This window comes from Embiotoca jacksoni, unplaced genomic scaffold, assembly GCF_022577435.1.
Source record: "Embiotoca jacksoni isolate LCO1_2020_lvr unplaced genomic scaffold, fEmbJac1.0.p SCAF_2, whole genome shotgun sequence".
Taxonomy (NCBI): Eukaryota; Metazoa; Chordata; class Actinopteri; family Embiotocidae; genus Embiotoca; species Embiotoca jacksoni.
The window spans coordinates 15,164,764-15,186,053 of NW_027185340.1; the positions used below are offsets into that span (position 1 = coordinate 15,164,764).

The 21,290-nt window shown below is 40.6% G+C and overlaps 1 protein-coding gene across 2 annotated transcripts in view; it reads left to right on the plus strand.

Annotated features, from left to right (window-relative positions):
* Nucleotides 1-21,290, plus strand: part of myo1b (myosin IB) — a 58,218-nt gene that overhangs the window by 11,479 nt on the left and 25,449 nt on the right. For both annotated transcript variants that reach the window (XM_069154747.1, XM_069154746.1), the window contains exons 4-6: nt 15,853-15,947; nt 18,704-18,808; nt 20,661-20,707. In XM_069154747.1, coding sequence (XP_069010848.1) covers nt 15,853-15,947; nt 18,704-18,808; nt 20,661-20,707 — 247 coding nt within the window. The remainder of the gene's footprint in view (nt 1-15,852; nt 15,948-18,703; nt 18,809-20,660; nt 20,708-21,290) is intronic.

The window sequence follows — 21,290 nt, forward strand, 5'->3', positions numbered from 1 at the left end:
CTGAGAGTCCTGCCAAGACCAAACAAAGCCCAGCAATCGTCAATTAGCCTGCTGTGTCTCTAGGCTGCAGCAAAACCCCTCAGAGACACAGACTGGGAGAGTTGAGAGTACCCTTGTCCCAGAACAGACATGTTCCCTGCAGACACAAGCCAGCTCCTTGGCTTTACTTTACAGTCAGCTATACAGAGCGGACATGACACACTTTCTGGCTGTTTTGCTCTTTTTCTTTTTTTTCTTTTCTTCCTTTTGTTGTTCAGAGCCTGTCTCATCTCTCTCTCTCTTCTCCCCACACAGAGAGTGGATAAAGAATGTCTACTGTCAGCTTTTGTCTTCAAGATTTTTTTGGTTGAATTCTCACTTGAGTACCCTTAAACCATTATTATGTGCCACAGGTGCCAACATTTCTCATGTGTTCCCCAACTGATTATTCACTTCTGTGCTCCATTATTTTGAGTGATCATGTTTTAGATACAAATACTCTCGCAAAACTGTAAGGATTATTGTTTTGGGTCCAGTGAACTTACAGGCCTCATAATTAAACTCGAATAATAGCCAGACATGTACCTGGCTAAAAGGATGATCAAAGGATGGAAAACATTGCTTTTGGCAGTAGAAAAGTATTTTTTCAAAAATAACTGTTTTCACATGATAATTTAGGTAGAAACAGAAGGTTAAAGGCTAAATAGCTGACCGTTTGTGAAAGTCTTTGCGAGCTCATTTTCATGCCATACTGCATGAGCTGACTGAGTGAGGACCTTAAAAAGGCAGTCATGTAATGTACGAAAAAAAATTGCGCAAGCTAGAATGTAAAAACACATGTAAAGTCCTGTTAAGTTATTAACTTTAAGCCCTTCACAAAGACGTTACACATCTTGCTGTCATGTAAGGCAGTTACAGTTCTGAAGAACATGCTGTTTGAGGAAAATAGGTTTGTGTTTGTTTCAGAAATGACAACTTCTCTGGTGTCTGTTTTTTGAAACCTAGGACTCTGTCTTAGGTGAGATCGCAAAGCCAGACAGATATTTAACTTTTGAGTGGTAGATATGGGATTTTATTTGTCTAACTTCCACATGAAATATGCCCTCCTTCTATCACTTTCCAGTTTAACCAGCTGCAATAGAATATGTAACCTGATATTTTCTGTCTACACAAGAATGAGCTCCAGAAAGGAGCCTGGCACAACCACACATGCATGCTCTAACCAAGTTAAACATCACTTTACCATTAGTCTTTAAGCAAAAGAAGATTATGCTCAGTTTAATTGGACAGACTCCTGTAGAAGACCTAACATGCCTGTCAAAGGCAGATTGTTTCAACATGCTACATAAATTGATCTTAATCCTCCGGTCAGACCATCTGGACTGAGCTTTGTAGCTTTGCATTGATTGTCCTGAAGTAACGTTAAACCCTCGTCGTGGTCAGACTACATCAGGCCAGTAATTCTCGACTCCATTTCATTTTGAGTTACTCCTACATGATGCCATTGAGTGTTTTTATTTGTTTAATTGTAACTGAGGAGCATCTGAAACTTGTGACACTGTCTTAATACTTCTTAGACTTGTTGCAAGAGGAAACAGCCTGTCTCCAGTAGAGAAACACATTTCTTCAGCTGCAAAACTGCTCTGTGAACACGTTGTGTCTCGTTAATTTGCAAATTTGCAAAAAAGCCGACATCAAAGTGTCAGCTTGTCTCTGTTCAGTCACTAAATATACGTCTAACCAACTTTAAGCACGTCTCGTATTGAGCACATAGAGAGGGCATTAATGATATTACCTAACTCCTGAGGAGAGTCAAACACAAATTATTCCCCAGATGGCAGACGAGTCCTTGAACAACCTTAAACTTTCAACATGTTCTGTACTTTTCATTCACTAAGATTTCCCGGTATAAACAAAATGTTTAACCCTGCGGATTAAGTGCAGAGCTTTTTCCATACTCACACATATTTCTCAACATTTTCTTTTTTGTTTTATGTATTCAAATCTTTAAAGCTAGACGCAGCTGGAAAGCTGTGGTTTGGAAAAAACATGTGGATGTTGTTATTTGAATACATTTGACTTGACTGGTATTCAAAGCAGAGCAGCGCTTGCTTGGTGTGACCATTGCTTGCTTGTCAGATGGTCACACCAGAGTTCTGTAAATCGTTTTAAAATCAGTTTTCGTGTCTGAAAAGTGTCCATGACGATCGGCTTCAATGTAACGTCCCTGTAGAAGTTGGATTGCAGAACTCTTCATTTATACAGCTTTACAGAGTTCTGACCATTTAAAACAAACAAAACAGAAAGAAATCTGGCAAACCGAAATGACCAAAGTTTGAACAAATATGAATATACATGATTTGACTCAAAGCTTAGTTTTAGCCTTATTTAACGCCGCTAAGAGCAACTTGAGAAATGCTAATGGACTGCAAACATATTACTGCATAATGTTTACAAAATCTCTCAGGAATTTAGTGTCTACTCAATATTTTTGGATTAAAGATGATTTCCAATTCTCCAAAATATTTTCTAACCAAAAAAAGTTAGTGTTTTTCATGACCCTACTTTTTTGCATGGCTGAGCTTCAACTGGCTGAGGGGCAGTGACTGGACAGTGCTGAAGTGGATCAGTGTTTGGCTTTAATTAAAGGAACACCAGGGGTCCCAGGAATCTTCCTCTTCCTGTCTTTGATCCTCATTAGACACTTGAAACACTATAAATTAAGCAGCTCAGAGCAGGTTGCAGCATATGAGGTCAAAGTACTTTAGATTTGCCCCTAAGGGTGCTGGGAAATGTATGTTATGCGAAGCCCCATTGACTTGCTGCGTTTAAAAACTTTAACACTGTTATGTTTAAATAGTGGGTAACTGGTTGTATCAATATCCACCAAAGCATAGTTTGTGTGATGTAGAGCTGGGCAAAAAGGTTTTGCTGATCATGTAATAGAAATATAAGTTGTTACTCCTCATGTCAGTACTTGTACATTTTCAGTATCTTTTTATCTTGATGCTGCTGGCTTGACTGAATTTCTCACCTTACTGTCACTCCAGAGATACTTTAAAGAATAATAAATAACAAACAATTGGTGAGAGCTCAGCCCTTTAGTCCTATGTGAAAACACCACAGACCCTCACACTCAGTGTAAATAACATCACAGTGTTGGTCAAATAGCACCCGTTTGGGGTTTAAGATTTGTAACCTTGCAATGGATGACACCATGTCAAAATGTCACAAATCTGTTTTCTTCCTGAGAAAACTCTTTAATAGACTAGTCTGACTCAATGGATGTAGTATGTTGGTATAAACCTGCCATTGGTCAACTATTTGAGGCTAAATTCTCCTTCTTTTGTGTGCCATGTACAATTACAGAATATCAGCTGATATGTCAAATGCGCACTCTTCTTCAAACTACTGTTGGTCATCGCTATCCCCAGAACTCATAAAAATGAATTTCATCCTTGGTAGTCTGCTAGGATAAGACCAAAGATCATGTGGCTTTGGGTTACTGTCGGAAAAAGGTGGCACAATTAGTTTTGTTAATTTTTTTTTTTGCTTTTGATTAATGCTGTTGAGTCATTATTGCCTCATCCTGTTTTGTGTGTGTGTGGCAGTGCTTTACTATCCTTGCTGTGTGTTTGTGTGCAGGTGCTCATGTAATTCACACCTGCTCTTGTTCTCCCCAGACAAATAGCTGTGTGTGTGTGTGTGTGTGTGTGTGTGTGTGTGTGTGCGTGTGCGTGTGTGCGTGCGCGTGCATCAGCTGGAGGGAGAGCTGCAGCTGCTCCCCTATCCGTAAAGTTGTTAGCAGGCTAATTGCCTGCTAAGCTCTATCTTAATTAGAGTTATTGCAGATAAATAGTTGCCCATGCCCAGGCCAGCACCTATCGATCATTGAGGCAAAAGTCAGGCAACAGTTATTTGGTGACTTTTACTCGGACAGTGTAATCCAATTTTATGAGATTGTAACCGATGTATTACACCAGAAATAAATTCACAATATCCTGAGATATTTTTGATTTAAACCAGGAATTTGGTTTACCAAAAATAAGCTCAATTAAACAGATTTTGATAATTTTAAAGAAATGTTATTGGGTTTTTTTTCCTTCCCTTTTGTTTTTTTTGACAAAAACATCCAATTAGAAACCCAGCGCTGGCAAAGACCTGCACAACCACACCCATCTCCACCAGTCTGTCTGTCATTCCCTCTGCCGGCCAATTTAGCAAAGTGCTCTCAGCCCAGATGAGGCAGCTCATAATTAACAAGCAGGTGTTTTCCTCCTTTCTGAACACTGTCGGAGCATCAGAGATTAACTAATCAGTGGCCTTTCTCCATGCGCAGCAGCCCTGCAGATGGCCTGGAGTCGTCTTTTGTGTATCCTTTGCCACCCAAGCCAGAAACACAGATTGAGAGTTGTGTGTGTGCGTGTGTGTGTTGATGGTCTGCTAGCCCCATGTCTCCAGGGTAGGATCGTATTTTCCCAATGTTTAATGAGGTGCTCTCAGCGCTCAATACTCAGTGCCACTAGCATCGGCTACAGAGAGGGGCATCAGGCCTGGCTAATGGAGCAGAGAGGCCCTGCAAAAGCTGTACGTTAAGGGCTTCCAGCTTTCATGCACGTAGTTATGACAGTTTGTCTGTAAAATCAGCTATGGTAGAGAATTTTGACATCTAGTTACAGTGCATCCGGAAAGTATTCACAGCATTTCACATTTTACACATTTTGTTATGTCACAGCCTTATTCCAAAATGGATTAAATTATTTTTTTTCCCTCAAAATTCTACACACCATACCCCATAATGATAATGTGAAGTTTTTATTAGATTTTTGCAAATCTATTAAAAATTTTAAAAAAATTTTTTTAAAAAAGGCATGTACATAAGTATTCACATCCTTTGCCATGACACTCAAAATTGAGCTCAGGTGCATCCTGTTTCCACTGATCATCCTTGACATGTTTCTACAACTTGATTGGAGTCCACCTGTGGTAAATTCAGTTGATTGGACATGATTTGGAAAGGCACACACCATCTATATAAGGTCCCACAGTTGACAGTGCATGTTAGAGCACAAACCAAGCCATGAAGTCCAAGGAATTGTCTGTACACCTCCGAGACAGGATTGTATCGAGGCACAGATCTGGGGAAGGGTACAGAAAAATGTCTGCAGCGTTGAAGGTCCCAATGAGCACAGTGGCCTCCATCATCCATAAATGGAAGAAGTTTGGAACCACCAGGACTCTTCCTCGAGTTGGCTGCCCGGCCAAACTGAGCGATCGGGGGAGAAGGGCCTTAGTCAGGGAGGTGACCAAGAACCCAATGGTCACTCTGACAGAGGTCCAACGTTGCTCTGTGAAGAGAGGAGAACCTTCCAGAAGGACAACCATCTCTGCAGCACTCCACCAAGCAGGCCTGTATGGTAGAGTGGCCAGATGGAAGCCACTCCTCAGTAAAAGGCACATGACAGCCCACCTGGAGTTTGACAAAAGGCACCTGAAGGACTCTCAGACCATGAGAAACAAAATACTCTGATCTGATGAAACAAAGATTGAACTCTTTGGCCTGAATGCCAAGCGTCATGTTTGGAGGAAACCAGGCACCGCTCAAAAATTTTAAACAAACTTTTTTCACTTTGTCATTATGGGGTATTGTGTGTAGAATTTTTAGGGAAAAAAATGAATTTAATCCATTTTGGAATAAGGCTGTAACATAAAATGTGGAAAAAGTGAAGCGCTGTGAATAATTTCCAGATGCACTGTATATTATTCTACTCTGAAAAAAGATGCCTTTTTAAAGCATAGTAGGATTGTAATCACTCAGTTTGGTAAAGACTTTCACTTTGCTGCTGTACAACTGTAGTAAATATCCCAAGTTTGTCATACATTTTCAATAGCAAGTGTGACATAAAATTTCTTGGCCTAGTCATAATAAACCCATCATGTGGAAACTGCAGCATATACGTGTCCTTGGCTAAGAACATGAAGGCCTGATCGCATTAATCCATTTCACTGCTGTTAGTGCAGTCCACAGAGAGAGACCTGTGCCCTGTGCAAAGCACCGAAAAAGATCAGACCTCACATGTGGGAGTAAACTAATTGCCTGCCTGACAAGCATCACATCAGCTGCTTTTTCTATATATGCAATCTGCTCTTACGTTGTTATGATCACGTGATGCCTCTAAACAGGCTTTCTGATTTTTTTAATTTTTTTTTTTGCAGCCATTTGCATAGAACTTTGTCAATTTGATCTGTTTAAAACTTTGACAGCTGCACCTGCAAAAAAACATTGATGGTGCTGTTTTGTGCACAACAAAACTCCCAGCCGCCCATTTGTGTTGGACTTATTTTGAATGCGATAATTAGGTATGGATGGATGTTGTTCACTAACAGTAAAAAACCATGGTAACTAACCGCTTTATCTGTGCGTATGGACTTTGGAGTCATTTACTGCATCATGGTATCACATCTGTGTTTGCTTTTCCAGCACTGTCAGATGGAACATGCTAATTGAAAGGGACTAAATAAAAGTTGCACATTTCTTATATAAGGTGTAGAGTTTATTTGGCCAACTGCACCTAGATATATCTGTTCTGGCGCTCACTGTATATTAGATAGATAGATAGATAGATAGATACTTTATTAATCCCACAAGGGGAATATTTTTTTTAATATTGGTTTTCCCTTCAAAATTCTGCTGTGGTGTTGTTTACTGTGAAATACTTCTGTTGCTGTGGATAAAAAAAAAGTTGCTCATTGAGTAAATTGTTTGACTCGAGTCAAAAGTTTGTTTTAATATCTCAAACTATAAGGGATTACATGTTTGGCTTATAATTAACATATGGATTCTTATGAAAAGGTTACAGTCAATGTAAATAATACAGGATAGGAGCTGTGGACACCAGACTCACCTCAATAATACACAGATTCTGATATGGGTATTTCTTTCCTTTTTGCTGCTCCAGTTATTTGATGTCAAGCTTATGCCACTTGTACACTGTTTTTGCATAATAAGACTGCTTTCAGGGAGGCCTGCAAGCACAGAACCTGTACGTAGGTAGATTTAAGTGGGCACATGTTGAAATGGCACTTTGACTCAGGTGGGCAGAGTGAGTCCTCTCCAGCTTGTGTGTTGGCGTAATGGTGAGCTCGGTGAAACCAGAGAGAGGAGGTGTGTGTGTGTGTGTGTGTGTGTGTGTGTGTGTGTGTGTGTGTGTGTTCTTTTTTTCCACCCACCTCCTCAACCCAAGAATAAAATGCAAATGTATTAAATTGAATGCAACCCTTTATCAGTTGTTAGATTTGTGCATGCAGAAAGTACTCTCACATCTATTTGCTCATTAGAAAAACATACAGCACCTTATATACACACTTACATACACAGTCCTTGTCTCTTTTTCTTCCCCCTTAACGTTTCTAGATTCGGAGCAGTGCCTGGTGTTAAATTAGAAAATACAGTTAACAGATGTATGACGTCATTGACCAAACTAATTATTTTTCTCCTGGTATGTTGGTAATAGCTTTCCCCTTAGCACTAAACTAAACTCTCCCTTACTGCATACAGTAACCACAAGGCCTCTGGTTCAAGCTGTGAAAAATGGCAAAATGGCCATCAATATGCAAATGCTATGTGTTCTAATGCAACCTTGTAGTTGAGTTAAGAGGCTACTTTAAATGACAATTTACATCAATGCTCAGTTTATTTCTACTTAAGTGTTTGTATCATTTGTCCGTTTTGAATTTTTCATACTGTGAACTCTGAGATAGCAGTAGCTAAAAATTACTCCCCCCAATGGCAATGTTTAATTCAGAAAAGTTAAGAATTCCTCGAATGTTTCCAAAGATAATGAATCTACCTGCCAATAGTTTAACCTGACACTAATTAAACATTGCCTGCTCTGTCATTTATTGCCCCGCTGAGCATAATATTTAGTTTTATGGATTTTCTTTAGTCTGTGGCTGAATAGGCAGAGTTTACAATGGATTTTGGACAGAGTCAGAACAATGGATATTGATCTTTTATCTGTGTGCACAGCTTGCATAACAACATGTATGAATCATATCAAAAAGAAGGCAAACAGATAAGACTCGTATCAGCCGTGTACAATACTGTTCCACCATGGAACCTTTATGTCTTTGACAATACTAAGATTTATTTCAATGTTATTGTTCAGTGACAGTCATCAGGGGAGAAACTCACTCCCAATGATTCACTGCTGGTGCTCGGTAGGTGTTATCTGCACAAAAACAGCAACAAATAAATATGCCCACACGCTGCTGTCTCACTCTCAATTGATTAATTTATTATTGCCAAACAGAACTATGTTCCCAAAACTAGGAGGAATGACATCATTCGGGTTTATCTATATTAGAACGCACAAGTGTATTTTATTTACATTTTAATGGTGAATATTTATGTGTATTGAGTCGTGTGCAGCAGTTCTTTAGTTGAAACAATCCAATATAGAAACTGATGAAGCGCTGCCGTTGTATTAAAGTACTGCTGCTTTCACTTTGTGGCCAGTGTACAGCTGTGGATGGCCATCATGCGATTAGTCACATGAAATCAAAATAACTGTCAAACAGATTTGGAAATGATTAGTGTGGATTGAGGACTCAGTTTGGCTGTGGAAATTTGGCAGGGGGTAGATTCATTTATTTCTGGTAGATCTCCTCAAGGGCCTGGCTGAGGGCCCCGGGGGTCAGTCTGTTACACAGAGAAACTGTGCATGTTAATGGGAATTTAAATCGCTAGCAAGCTTGTGTCCATTGCAAAGCTAGCTTTTTTTGTGTGTAGACTGAAACTTGGACAATTCATGTTGGAAAAAAAAGTGATATTAAGGCTAAATTATGAGTATTGTAAGTTTTCAGATTGACTGCAGCGCATTTTGTGGTTTAACACGTTGTTACAGCAAGACACGAACGAGATATAGATTAAGTTTGAGGACAAAGAGTGAAGGAAAAAAGAAAATGTAGCTCTTGGTCACCCTTTGTTTCACCACGACAGCCTGGGGAGAAGGTGTCACCCACCAGTGTGGTGCGGATGTGCGCCCAACAAGCTGTCGGTCAGACCCACAATGACTCTGTCTGTGGGCTCAGTGGCTCACATGGTCGCCCCGAGGCTACTTTGAAGGCGTGCCAATTGATCTTGTTCTAAATTAGGCGGAACAGCTTCATTTCTATGCCGCCTTTGTGTGCGAGTGTGTGTGTGTGTGTACATGGGGGGTTGCGATACGCGTGCAGGGCTAAGATTGCACGATTATTTTTAGCCGTGGCTCGAAGGATGGCGATATTGGTTTTGTCGCGGTTTGGGTTTCCACTACTTTGGTCCAGAATGAAATGGCTCAGCAACCGTTGAATGGATTGCCATAAAATTTCATCAACACTGTCGTCACAGGATCCACCCGACTAAATCTGATTAACTTACTTCTCCTCTAGTACCAAGAGGAGGTTAAAGTTTTAACAATGTCAAAATTGGAACTTGTCCCTTAGGTTTATGACTTGTGAAATGTCTGTGCAAATTGGGAGATTTTAGGTGGTGTTCAGATTGCCGGCCCAAATCTGTTTTTTTTTATCATATCCAGATTGATTTTTGAAATTCTGGACAGGGGAAAAAAAACAAAAAAAAACAAAAACTGTTAAAAGCGTTTATTTTAAAAAAAAAAAAAAAAAAAAAAAAAAAACATTTTTGCAACTCTGGTCCAAACTGATGGTCAACATTTTCTTCCAATCAGATTTCTGCAGATGCGTCTGGTGGCTCAGATAACACGTCACACCACGATGACGTTGTTGTCAGAGAGTGTAGATTTTGGCCCGGTGCAGGACAACGAGAATAACTGTTCGTGGACACATCACCAGCGTAGCTGTGCACGTAAGCCGTTACCTCAGCAACCCCTGCAGTTTGGTTAATGATGGGCACACCAAATCTGATCTGCTCACTTGCAAATAACAGTGAAGACGATCTGTTCTAAAGATGAATTGAGAAACAAATCAATTTGCTTGCAGTCTAAACATAGCCTTAGATTGCCAACATGCTACAATGACGTGGTTAGAGAGGTAAGCATGTACCTGATTAGCATTTTCCATTCAGGATTGGGCTTTTTGATATGTTGTGCTGACATTAGCATTAAGCTAAAAAATACTACTGTGTAACATAAGAGATGCCGGCATGTCTGTAAACTCAGATTTGTTTTTGTGTTTTAGTAAAAAAAAAAATATTAAAATGAGTAATAACAAATCAAACATTTATAGAATATATTCCATCAGCAACTTTCAGATAGATAATAGAGCATCCACTTCCTCTATGGTGGCACACCAATAAACCTATCAATAAAAGACAGCTCTACCGAAAGTCGCTTTCAATGCTGTTAAAGGGAAACTAGTGGATACAATTCCCTGTTGTGATGAGATTCTCCAGGGCAGTTAAACAGAATAAAAAAAATAATCCACAATCTGCTACTGCAGTCAGAAAACATGAAAGACTGTAAACATATTTTGGTGTCAGTCTTAATGAAAGCGAGATTGTCTTTCTAAACACTTTAATTTACTTTTTTTTAATTATGCCAACATTGAGAGGTCAGTCAAAGGTTCAAGTACCAAGCATTCAAGTCAGGTCTCTAGTGCAGTTTGTTTCTCTCAAGGGGAGTTTATCTGTATACCAGCAGCCATCCTCAGTGTCAAGATGTGTTGTGCATTTCAAGGCCTGTGTCTGCCTGATGTGTCCAGAAGCTCTGACACTGGGGGAAGGCTGAAGCATAAAGAGAGGAAGTCCTTAAACCTGACTGGACTGCTGCTCTCTCGGCTATAAAAAGATGCCTTGCTCTTCTGTTTCCATCATCCTGTCTGTGGCTGTGCACATGTGGCTATGCATTTTTTTTTTTTGTCCTAAAATGTGTTTTTCTATATCCTGTAGCCAAGTTTCAAGGTTTCATCCGTGGCTTTCGTGGCTTAAACAATTTGGTCAATTCCTTCAGCCCTTTTAACGCCTGATAATTGGAATTTATGAAAATAAAAAGCATACAGATTCACATGAGCCTGCTGAAAGAGGCTCAAAAGAGCCTTTGTTGGTGTATTGCTTTGAGGATGTTTTGCTACCTTACTCAGCATGCTTATTTCCTGCTTTTTCCAAGGATCAGACAAACAGCTTGGGCTGGTGTTTTCCCCTGCTGTGGAACACTAAATTGGTGTGTAGGAAAGTGAATTAAAGCCCTGGACCCCCTCGAAGTTTGATGTATGGGTGGAGGACTATCAATGAGCAATTTAGCTGAGGTCCCAGACAACCTCTCGTGTGCGTCGAATAAATTAGAGCTCTCCGGTGGCAGTGCTTCACTCTGAACTTTTAATTTAGAGAGTTAGAGGTACTACTTATTGCACCTTGCACACTGCAAATTAAGAACACTCTTTTGAGTATGAGACTGTTATCATGATGTTGTGTCTCATTTGTTAGAGTCTTTCCCTGTGTGCTGATACCGTACCACCTGTTTTACAGCAGAGCATTGTACTTAAACTACGCAGATGGTGCACATCTGTCAGGACCAAGTGTTTTGGTGTATATGTGTGTGTTTGCCCCCTTGCCCATCCACATCAGCAGGTTGGCCTTTTAAACTTTGAGTGAATGTGTGCCACAGTGTTTGTGTGCACGCATGTGTTTATTTCAGCAGCTGCCCACTCTTCCACCTGGTCGTACAGCATCAGGAAAGAGCTGCTTCCGTGGCTGCTCCTTCAAAGCCAGACGGATTTCCTGAAGCCCCTGGAGGAGCCAGGTCACACTGAGATCACAGGCTACTGTACTGCCCCCCTGATGCATACAAACACGTTCCAAAAATATGCCCGAATTTAGCAGCAAAATACAGTTTATCCATTTACCATTTTTTTTTCTTCTCAAAAGTGATTATGCAAATGACGAACAACCTTATGAGAAAGATTATCATTGTTTGAACAAGCCCTGTCCTCTCCAAGGAGCTGGGTGGGCTGTACTCCAGCCCATACATTACAGGTTCATTAGCATCTACAAATAACGACCTCAAAGTGTGCCGCAGCTGCCCTCAAAACACTCCACCCATTTTAAGATTCACGTCACAAACTGCACGGCCCATCATCTCCTCCTGAGCCCCAGTTACCAGAGGTTGGTAGTAAAAGAACTGACACGACTATTTTCTACCGCTTACCTCATACCAGTGTGGCTTTGTGTTCACCGCTGCCACGTGCAAGTCCAAATTACAGCCTGCGGGCAGATGTGAAGGGGAGGTGCCAAGCAGCACTCACTTACTCCAAGGCCTTATCCCAGCCTAACCCCCGCACACACCCGGCTACACACGATGATCAGGGAGGCCTTTGGGATTGTGGTACCTCACGCTGCTTCCTCTGGCTTTGATGGTGACCTTGGTGCTTCATCATCATTTTGACTTCACGTCTGTGAAGTGGTACAGCCAGTTGCTGTTCAGACTACTTCCTAATGATAGCCATAATACCGTAGCCAAAGGGTTGTACGTTATTTCTAATTCTGCCCTAGTTTTCTTGCTTTTATGTTTACACAGTTTGTAAAAAAAATACAGATATGTTTCCTCTGATAAATCAGGGGTTCTTTTATTTGTTTGTATATCATCTGTCTTGTGCAGTTTTGGGTGTGGCTTGGTTCTGCTGACCTCTATTCATATTGTAATTATGGTTATTCATATTCATATGACCTGCTTAGCATGTGTTTATGTGTGTGTGTCACTGTGACAAGTTCCTGGCAGAGGATCTCCCACCCCTCTTTTACACCCCTCGCTTCCTCCTGATGCCCCCCACTCACCACACACCACCCCCTCCCTCCCTCCTCTGGGGAAGACATAATTGTGTGATGGTTTGCTCATTATCAGGATCAGGTCAGGCAACGGGACTGTTTTCACAAAGCAGACATCTGCTGCGCTGTGCTGCCCTTTTCAGCGGTGACGTAATGTCCTGTGGCAAGTCCCATCCATACAAAAGTGGTGGGTTGGTGTACAGGAGCCGGTAAGGGTTGTGATCAGAGGTTGTGGGGGTAGGGACTCGGAGAGGCTTATGCTTGGGTGAACACATTTGTTGCAGTGAGGGCACAACAAATGTAACATTAATGCTGGCATTCAGGAGAGAGTATGCCAACTGCATCAATTCCCTGTAAAAATCTAACATTAATATTTAATTTTATGGTCAGTGCTTCTCATAGTTCTGTTGGACCTTCTGAAAATAATATTATAATAAATCAGATAATGAGAGGTATTTTGGGGGGCATGCCTAGTTTGATTGACATGCCTTGGGTGTAGTGGGGTCGCCAAAATAGATGGGCAGAGTGTCCTCTGGTTTTCAGTCTTGGTCTCGATAACGTCTCTCCCGCTTGTGAAGACACCATCAATTCTGACCTAAAAATACCAAGATGGCGAAATTGCCAGACTTGTGGGCCTCAAAATGGCAGTTCACAAACTAATGAATGGTTTTCAGCCTGGTCATTTCGAAGTCTGTATTGTGACTGTAACTGAGCAGATAACGATATGGAAAGAAATTAACCGAATGGTTGTTAAAGTCAAGTTAATGTAACGCATTCTCATAGGTTAACGATCATAAGGCAACAAGGGCAAGCAAACACAAAAGTGGTACACTTCAGACCCTCTAGTGGTCAAAAACCTCACAGCGGACCTTTAAATCATTTCACAATTATATTAAGTAAGTACACCAGCTTGACAAAAAGAAGAAACGCTGCATTAATGCTCTCCTTTACCTTAGGGATGGGTGGTCTGGGGCCCACACTGGGGGGCTGATGAGGGAGAAGAGTGGTGGGGCTGGATGGGCTCTAATCCAAAATGATGTGTGATGGTGCAGAACCCTAAGGTCCATTACCCTGCTTGAGCTTTAACTTTGTATTGTGGTCTGGAATGCATTCATCTGGCTGTCCATCTCTGGCGCTCCCTCTGTCGTCTTCCTACTAGCAATCAGCTACTTTGCAAATCACGGGTCAGTGTCAGTTCAGTGTGTGATTATATGCTTTAAGTTCTGGTCCTTGCAGCTCTGACTCCACTGATACATTCGTTTCTGTGCCCTAAATTAGATTTAGCAATGAGTTACTTTTTCCATGTCTTGCCTTATTTATGAAAATTGGAGCGGATGATGAAGAAATTAGAGAATGATGCTGCGTAACCCTTCACCATAGAAATGCAGTCTGAGCACTTCCTTTAGAAATCACTTTGAACCTCATTTAAGCAGTCCAAGAGCTTGCTGGTTGGTGCCACGGTACATTTCAATGTGCGGTGTACTTGAATGCTTTGCCTCTACGAGTAAATGTAACCTCAGCAACCATGAGCATCAGAGATCCCATTACAGAAACTAGTGCCCATTGGTAGTCCCACATAAAAAAAAATCCCTGTCAGCATCTGTGAATGTCAGACATTCCATCCTGCATTCATGTCTAGTACATTTGGGGCATATAAATACTTGATTAACGATATTACTGAGACCTAGGAGATTTTGAGTGCTCATACCCTCCAGGTAAGGAATATGACCAAATTAAACACTGGGAAGAGGCTGTTTTGAAGCATTCCTCCAAAATTACCTCAAGCTATATTTACCTTGCACTCAATGTGAAATGACAGTCTTAAAGATAAAGATCTCAGCTTGATACTTAAAATGCTCAGAGATTAAGCCCTCAGTGGTTCTGTAGTTACCAGAAACTGAATCATATTGATATTTAATGTACCTGTAGAGCTGCTAGGGTTTCATTGTCTTGCTCAATAGCACTTCATGGATACATCCTTTAGATGTAAGTTTGATACTATTTTTTTTTTAACCTGGTATTTTATCCTTTGCCTTTAGATTACAATCCTTCCAGGACAGGTAGTCAACATAGGAGTCTTAGATGGAAAGAATATTCCAAATATACTGTCTCAAACTAACTCACCCAATTTCTCAACAGAAAAGATATTCTAAGTGTCTGAAGGCAAAAAGGGGGATTCTACCTGCAACATTTCCCCCCACAATTACAGCTATTACAGCTTTGGACACATTCCTGTGATAGAAGCCAAAGTATGGAGGAACGGGAGACCTCCAGTAACAAGCTAATTTACAGTTTTGTTTCTTGCTGTAGGTGAAAGTTGGAACACGGTTCTTGCTGTGCTGAACACGACTGTTTTCTTGCCAAATGGGAGCTGTAAAAAGTGATTGTTGCAGCCTCACCCTTTTAGTGTTCCTTCTTTGTGGGCGTATCACATTGAAATTACAGAGCATCGTGCCACACGAGATAAAAAGTTGTCATTGTGATATGGCCTCTTACACCCAACTCTCAAACCATCATGAGGGATTGTCTGCATAAAGAGAACAAATAATACATTGTACTGTAATCCAGTGGGGGTGTCCTGGAATGTATGACAATAGGCTTTATTTTATCACAGGCTCTCCCTTTTTATCATTGGCTTTGCCACCTCGGGCAATTTCATTTGGCATTGTTGTTGACAAATTACATAGTTTTAAAAGTATGCAAGTGTTGTTTTTATTTTAGTACTTTTTTTTATTTATTAAGAAAGCAACAATAACACACGAAATGATCTCAAACAGCAGCATTAGTTCAGCAGTTGTGTTTCAGAAGAGGGGCAGGAAATGGTGAGCTATCAAAGCCAAATCCCAAATCCAGAACAGCCAGTGTTGCTAAATAAAGCTGCAAGTCAGTCCAGCCCTGTGAATGTCCTACAGATGCAACCTGGTTTCCAATACGCCACCTGTCATTTATTAGGGTAGCCTAAGCTGGCACACAAGAATACCATTTCTCTGAACTTACTCACTACCTCTAACCCTACCCATGATAATATCCTGTTAGCTGTGCGGCATGTGATTGTGATGTGAAGGCTTATGGCTTTGTGCCTTTTTGTCTTGCAGCTACGCTTTGGCAGATGAGGCCTACCGCTCACTGAGAGACCAGGACAAGGACCAGTGCATCCTCATCACAGGGGAGAGTGGAGCTGGGAAAACCGGTACATGCATTTATTTATTTATTCTTTTTTTTTTTTTTTTTTTTTTTCCATTTCAACAACCAACCATGGCAGATGAAACTTAAATCATGCTGTCAGGCCGCTTACACTCCAGTCAAGCATCACCCTGCTTTTCATACACAGCTAGACATGTTCATACCTGGTGATCTGCTTGGAGCAAACATAAACCTTAAGACTACTGATATAAGCAACACATCTGATGAAAGAATCTTTATTCTGAAAAGCTCAGAAAACTAAAACTTCTTTAATGAAGAACATCATATGTTTAGAAGTCTTCTTGTAGTTAGCCAATAAACCCCTGGAGAGTTTGTACCTTGTTATTTGTAGTGCTTTGTTCAAAGTGTAGTCAAAACTTATTTCAAAAGACCACTACAAGATAAGGGTTGTTATGGATAAAGAAACATTAAAGATTTTGATCAGATCTACCATAAAAGGTAGCTTGATGCTGGGTTTATTTTCTTTTCAGAGCATCATGTTGGTACATGCAACATGACTTCAACTCTGTGATGACCTATAAAGAGAGTTCATGTAACGTGATAGAGGTAGACAAATCAAAGAAGAACAGCAGCACACAGATGGTGTCCTGGTTTACTCACACTTCCTGTATGCAGTCAGCATCCAGTTAAAAACCGTAAAACCTCATCTTCTGGACATAGAAAAACTAAATTGAGCCTATGCTTAGTGGAAGCTATGTTCACATCCTCTCTCTTTTTATTTCTGTTAGTTTATATAATAGTGTGGCCATGTTTTGGAGCACTTTCACATACCTTACAGAAATCCATGAGGACTGGTATTTCCTGGTCTCTGTAGTGCCGTGTCGGGTAATGGCAATATTGAGTTGGCAGTGCACAAACTGCGGGAATGCAGCCGCAATCTACTCATAAAATAACTTCCTGTGTAGTGCGGACACAGACATTCATTCATACTTACAATTGGAAAAATTGAACCCCCTTAGGTCTCAGACTGATTGTTCCCCTTTTAGCTCATCAGCTCTGACTGAAGCTGTTTATTGAATGTTTATTTTTTCATGACTCCTCTCGAGAAGCCCAGTACGAGTGGTGCTCGTGATGTTGGTGGGGAATTCAACTACAGACTCAGTGATTTATTATTTGCCATGTCAGATTTGAATATCTTTGACTTAAGTGTGGGAGGGATTCATAATCAGTGTATCATTTAGTCTTAACTGAGAATCTTTGACTCCATTCGATCGTTTTAAGAAATTATATGATAATATTTAAGCCAAGAAGTGCCAAAATATCCATATACATGCATTTGAATATTTTACACAGCCCTGCCTTTGTCTTAGTTGTAACTCAGATGCATTTGTGTATTACGCACTGAGGATATAAATTACTGTTTTGAACTTTTGTTGTGTTGATCTGTGGCTGGAGCTCAGATTTCACAACAGAACTTTCCCTGCAGCACTTTGCCACAAATAACATTAAGCTACACATCCATTTGAACAAAAGCCACTGTCAACACTGTATAAAGTTGCCATTTTTCCATAATAATTTCTGTGTTGAAATGCAGCGAAAGTAGAATACACCCATAACAAAGCGATGGAGGGCACAGTACAGTTTGACAGATCATGTTTTGCACGAGACTCTCTCAGCCTCTCATGGATATTAAAAATCCCACTCCAAGAAGCTGTTTCTGCGGCCAATTCAGAGAGATAAATTTGGATTTCAGTAATCTCATCAACCCTGAAGCTTTCTAGTGGAATGAGGCCATCGAAACCTACCCCATCGATATGGGTCATTGGCATTCATGTGTGGATCTGGGGTTTTCTCCTGCTCTGACTTCAGTCAGAGCAAAGCTGTGACGAATATTATCTGACGCCATCAGAAAGTAGAGCAGCCATAACATACTTTGACTCTGCAAAAAGTTGACAGAGGAAGTTTTCATTTGATACCCTGAGAGATGAAAAAGCAAAGATAAGACTGTGCACCTTGTTACTTAACAAAGCATTTACTATCCATCTCTGCATTTTAAATGTTTTTTTGTTGCATCATTTTTGCCCACCATCCTCTATCCTTATCCAAATATATGAGCGTGTCCCGAGCTGTCTGTATGGAATACTCATCAGCAGTCTGTACCAGCATCTACTGTGGAGCTCTTTTCTATCCTCACTTGGAACATCACACACATCATCAGTTCTGGGTCACTGTCATCTCACTGATCACGAGAGATGATCCTGATGCCAGCAGTCATCCTACAAGGCATGGCATTTTGTTCCAGACAGGATAAGTTGCTTTTTGAGCCTGTGTCACGTTTCTCATCCAGGAAAAAAAAAAAAAATTTGGGAGCGCATGTCTCGCTGACACGGTCTCTGTTGGAGCAGTTTGAATCCGTGTCGGTGGAGGAGGAGAGTTCATCTCTGCAGATCCCCCCCCCCCCCCCCCCCAAAAAAAAAAAAAAAAAAAGTTTCTCCAGCGCATTCCTTTGGTTTCCAATGAAGTCAGTAGTATGAATGATGATAATATGATGCAAGCTGGTCATCATGTAATGTAACAAAGCGGCTCTCTATAATGGGGCCTCCTCCTCTGCTCTGTACCCCCAGACTAATGAATGATCCACACCCTGCTTGGATGGGTGTCGGGGGGGATGATGTAAGGGGGAATTAATGGGGAAGGGTGAAATGGGTGGGCACGTCGCACTTGTTTCTCTGTCATGTCCAGCAAAAGGCTTTGACTGAATATTTATCTTTGTGTGTGTGTGTGTGTGTGTGTGTGTTTCAGAGGCCAGTAAGCTGGTGATGTCATATGTGGCAGCGGTGTGTGGGAGGGGCCAGGAGGTGAATAAGGTCAAGGAACAGCTGCTGCAGTCCAATCCAGTGCTGGAGGGTGAGTGAAGATATTCAATATGAATCCTGATTCAGGACCTGGATCCTCTGATGTTCACAGAATATGAGTGAACAGGTTAACAGTCCAATTTAAGAGCTCTTCAAAATACAGCAGAGAAAATCCAAAAATAGTAGAATATTGACGCTCACAGAGCAATATGCAACATTTTATTGTCGGCAGAAAAACTGATGTGTTTCAGCCATAAGCCATCATCAGCATTCATAATACATGTGGAAAAGGGGACAATATTACCAATCAGCAATGAGGACACATGATAACTAGCTCCACCTGAGAAGGATCCGCCCCTTTGGATGAAGGGAGGCTCAGAAAATCTCATAACAACTAATTTATCAATAACAGATATCAATATTGTAGTACTCAAACCTAAAGACACATTAAGAGCTATATTTGAGGTCAATGAGGTGCAAAAGTGCCAGGAAGTGGAATACAAATATAATCCAAGTCCGTCTTTTGTCCGCAATAAAGTGTTTCATATTGCTCTATGAGTGCTGGTATTCTAGTATTTTTTTCATTCTCGTCATAAGCACCCGTCTTGTTTACTGATTTGTGATTTGTTCGTGCCATTTTTCTCCACAGCTGAGAAAATATAATAATAATGCATAATAAAAACACATTGAATCCCTCCAGAACTCCTAAAATAGAAATCACAAACTACGAAACGACTTTTAAAAAACACATAGTCATAGACAGTCATGTAAACACGGGAGTTTTACTGACAGACAAAGAAACTCATCAGCAAAATAACTTTTGGAGTCCTATGAAAACTGTTAAATGGTCTTTTTACTTCTTTAGCAAACCAGGAGACCTCGCTCACACTCACACACACATTCTCATTCCCACAGCTCACTGCTGGCACAGAAACAGCTGTATTTGAATTGGGGGCAGTGAACAGGAAATGCCCATGAATGATGAAGCTGTATGCCCGGGTTGTAGAGAACCCTGCACATCTGCAAAAGTTTAGCCCCTGCCGATCTAATTGCCCCAACACTAAGGAAGAGGGAAGAGGGGAACAAAGTTATCCTGCTAAACACAATGTATCTGTGTCACGCTTACTCTTTGTGACACTGTGATTCTTTTCACAATCTTTATTGGTTTTGTTCTTTGTCACTTCGTTTCATTTCTCGCACTGATTTCTCTTTTTCTTTTGCTCTTTATCTTTCCATGTCTCTCTCATGCGGTGCTTCCCTCGCCCCGCGGCTGCCTTTGTACCAGACTAGCAGCCCACACATTCACATTAACCGAAGACTTAAACACACATTAATCAGCTGTTATCAGCAATTAAGCTCTTGTGCTAAAAGTACTGTGATGCATGACACATTGAAAGCATTTTAATGTAGAAAAATGTGGTTTGAAGCAAAACAAAAAGGCTCCTGTTGCAGGAAATACTCTGTTATGCACAAAACACAAGGTCTACATGTGTCGGTGATTCATCCAATGTGCTCACACACAACAATTCATACTTCAAAACACTGTGCTCAAACAGCATGTTTGTTTTTGTTTATTTATAAGCGTGGGCACACATTGAACCACTTGGACCTGAATGTGGCGTGACATCAAGGTTCAGCCCCTCCTAAGCCTGGAAAGCTCTGGTGCTTTGCTTAATCCATACAGAATTATGGGGCTTCATCAGTACAAATGGGTTTGACATCCAGGTCTTATATGATTGACAGCTCGCTGGAATGAGGCACAAACTTTAGGGATCATCAATAAGGTTTTAAATGTTTGTAAACAGGTCTTGGCTATAATTTTATACTTGCTTTCTTTGCTCAAATGTCACATTGTTTGCAATGTTTTATTCATGTCTGTACTTAATTTTGTTTCTTATTTTCAGCTTTTGGAAATGCCAAAACAGTAAGAAATGACAACTCTTCAAGATTTGTAAGTATCCATAAGATGATGATGAGGCTTTATTTGCCTAATATGATGCATACGTCATCTATTTTGTTTTTGTTAATAAGCTTTTGTTTCTTTACTGCTTGTCCTTTTTTTTGTTCCTCTCTATATTTACTGAATTATTCATGCATCAGTCTGGCTCTTACTGAATTCAACTTTGTGCAACCTACAATGGTATGATGGCTTATTGTCTTGCTTCTGCAGTTGATTTAGCAGTCGTCCCTTTAAAAAAAAAAAAAAAAAAAAAAAAAAAAATTTTTTATTAAGTTTAAACTCAGACACCAGTTCTGCTGTTTCATATAAATCACAGCGGCATTTCAAACAGCCGGGTGGTTAAAGTAAAAGCCTGCAGTTGTCTATGTAAACTGTTTCTTTTTCAGAGCTCTCAGGGCCAGTGTCTCATGTAGATACATGCCCTTGAGAAGTGATACATGTTCGTAGATGTTTTAACGGGGGCACAAACAAATCGAAAAGTGGGGTCATCATGTGTGTTCTTCTACATTTCCCATGTAATTGGAAGACATTTATTGGATGTACACAGTATACCAACACACATGCTGCCTGCGTT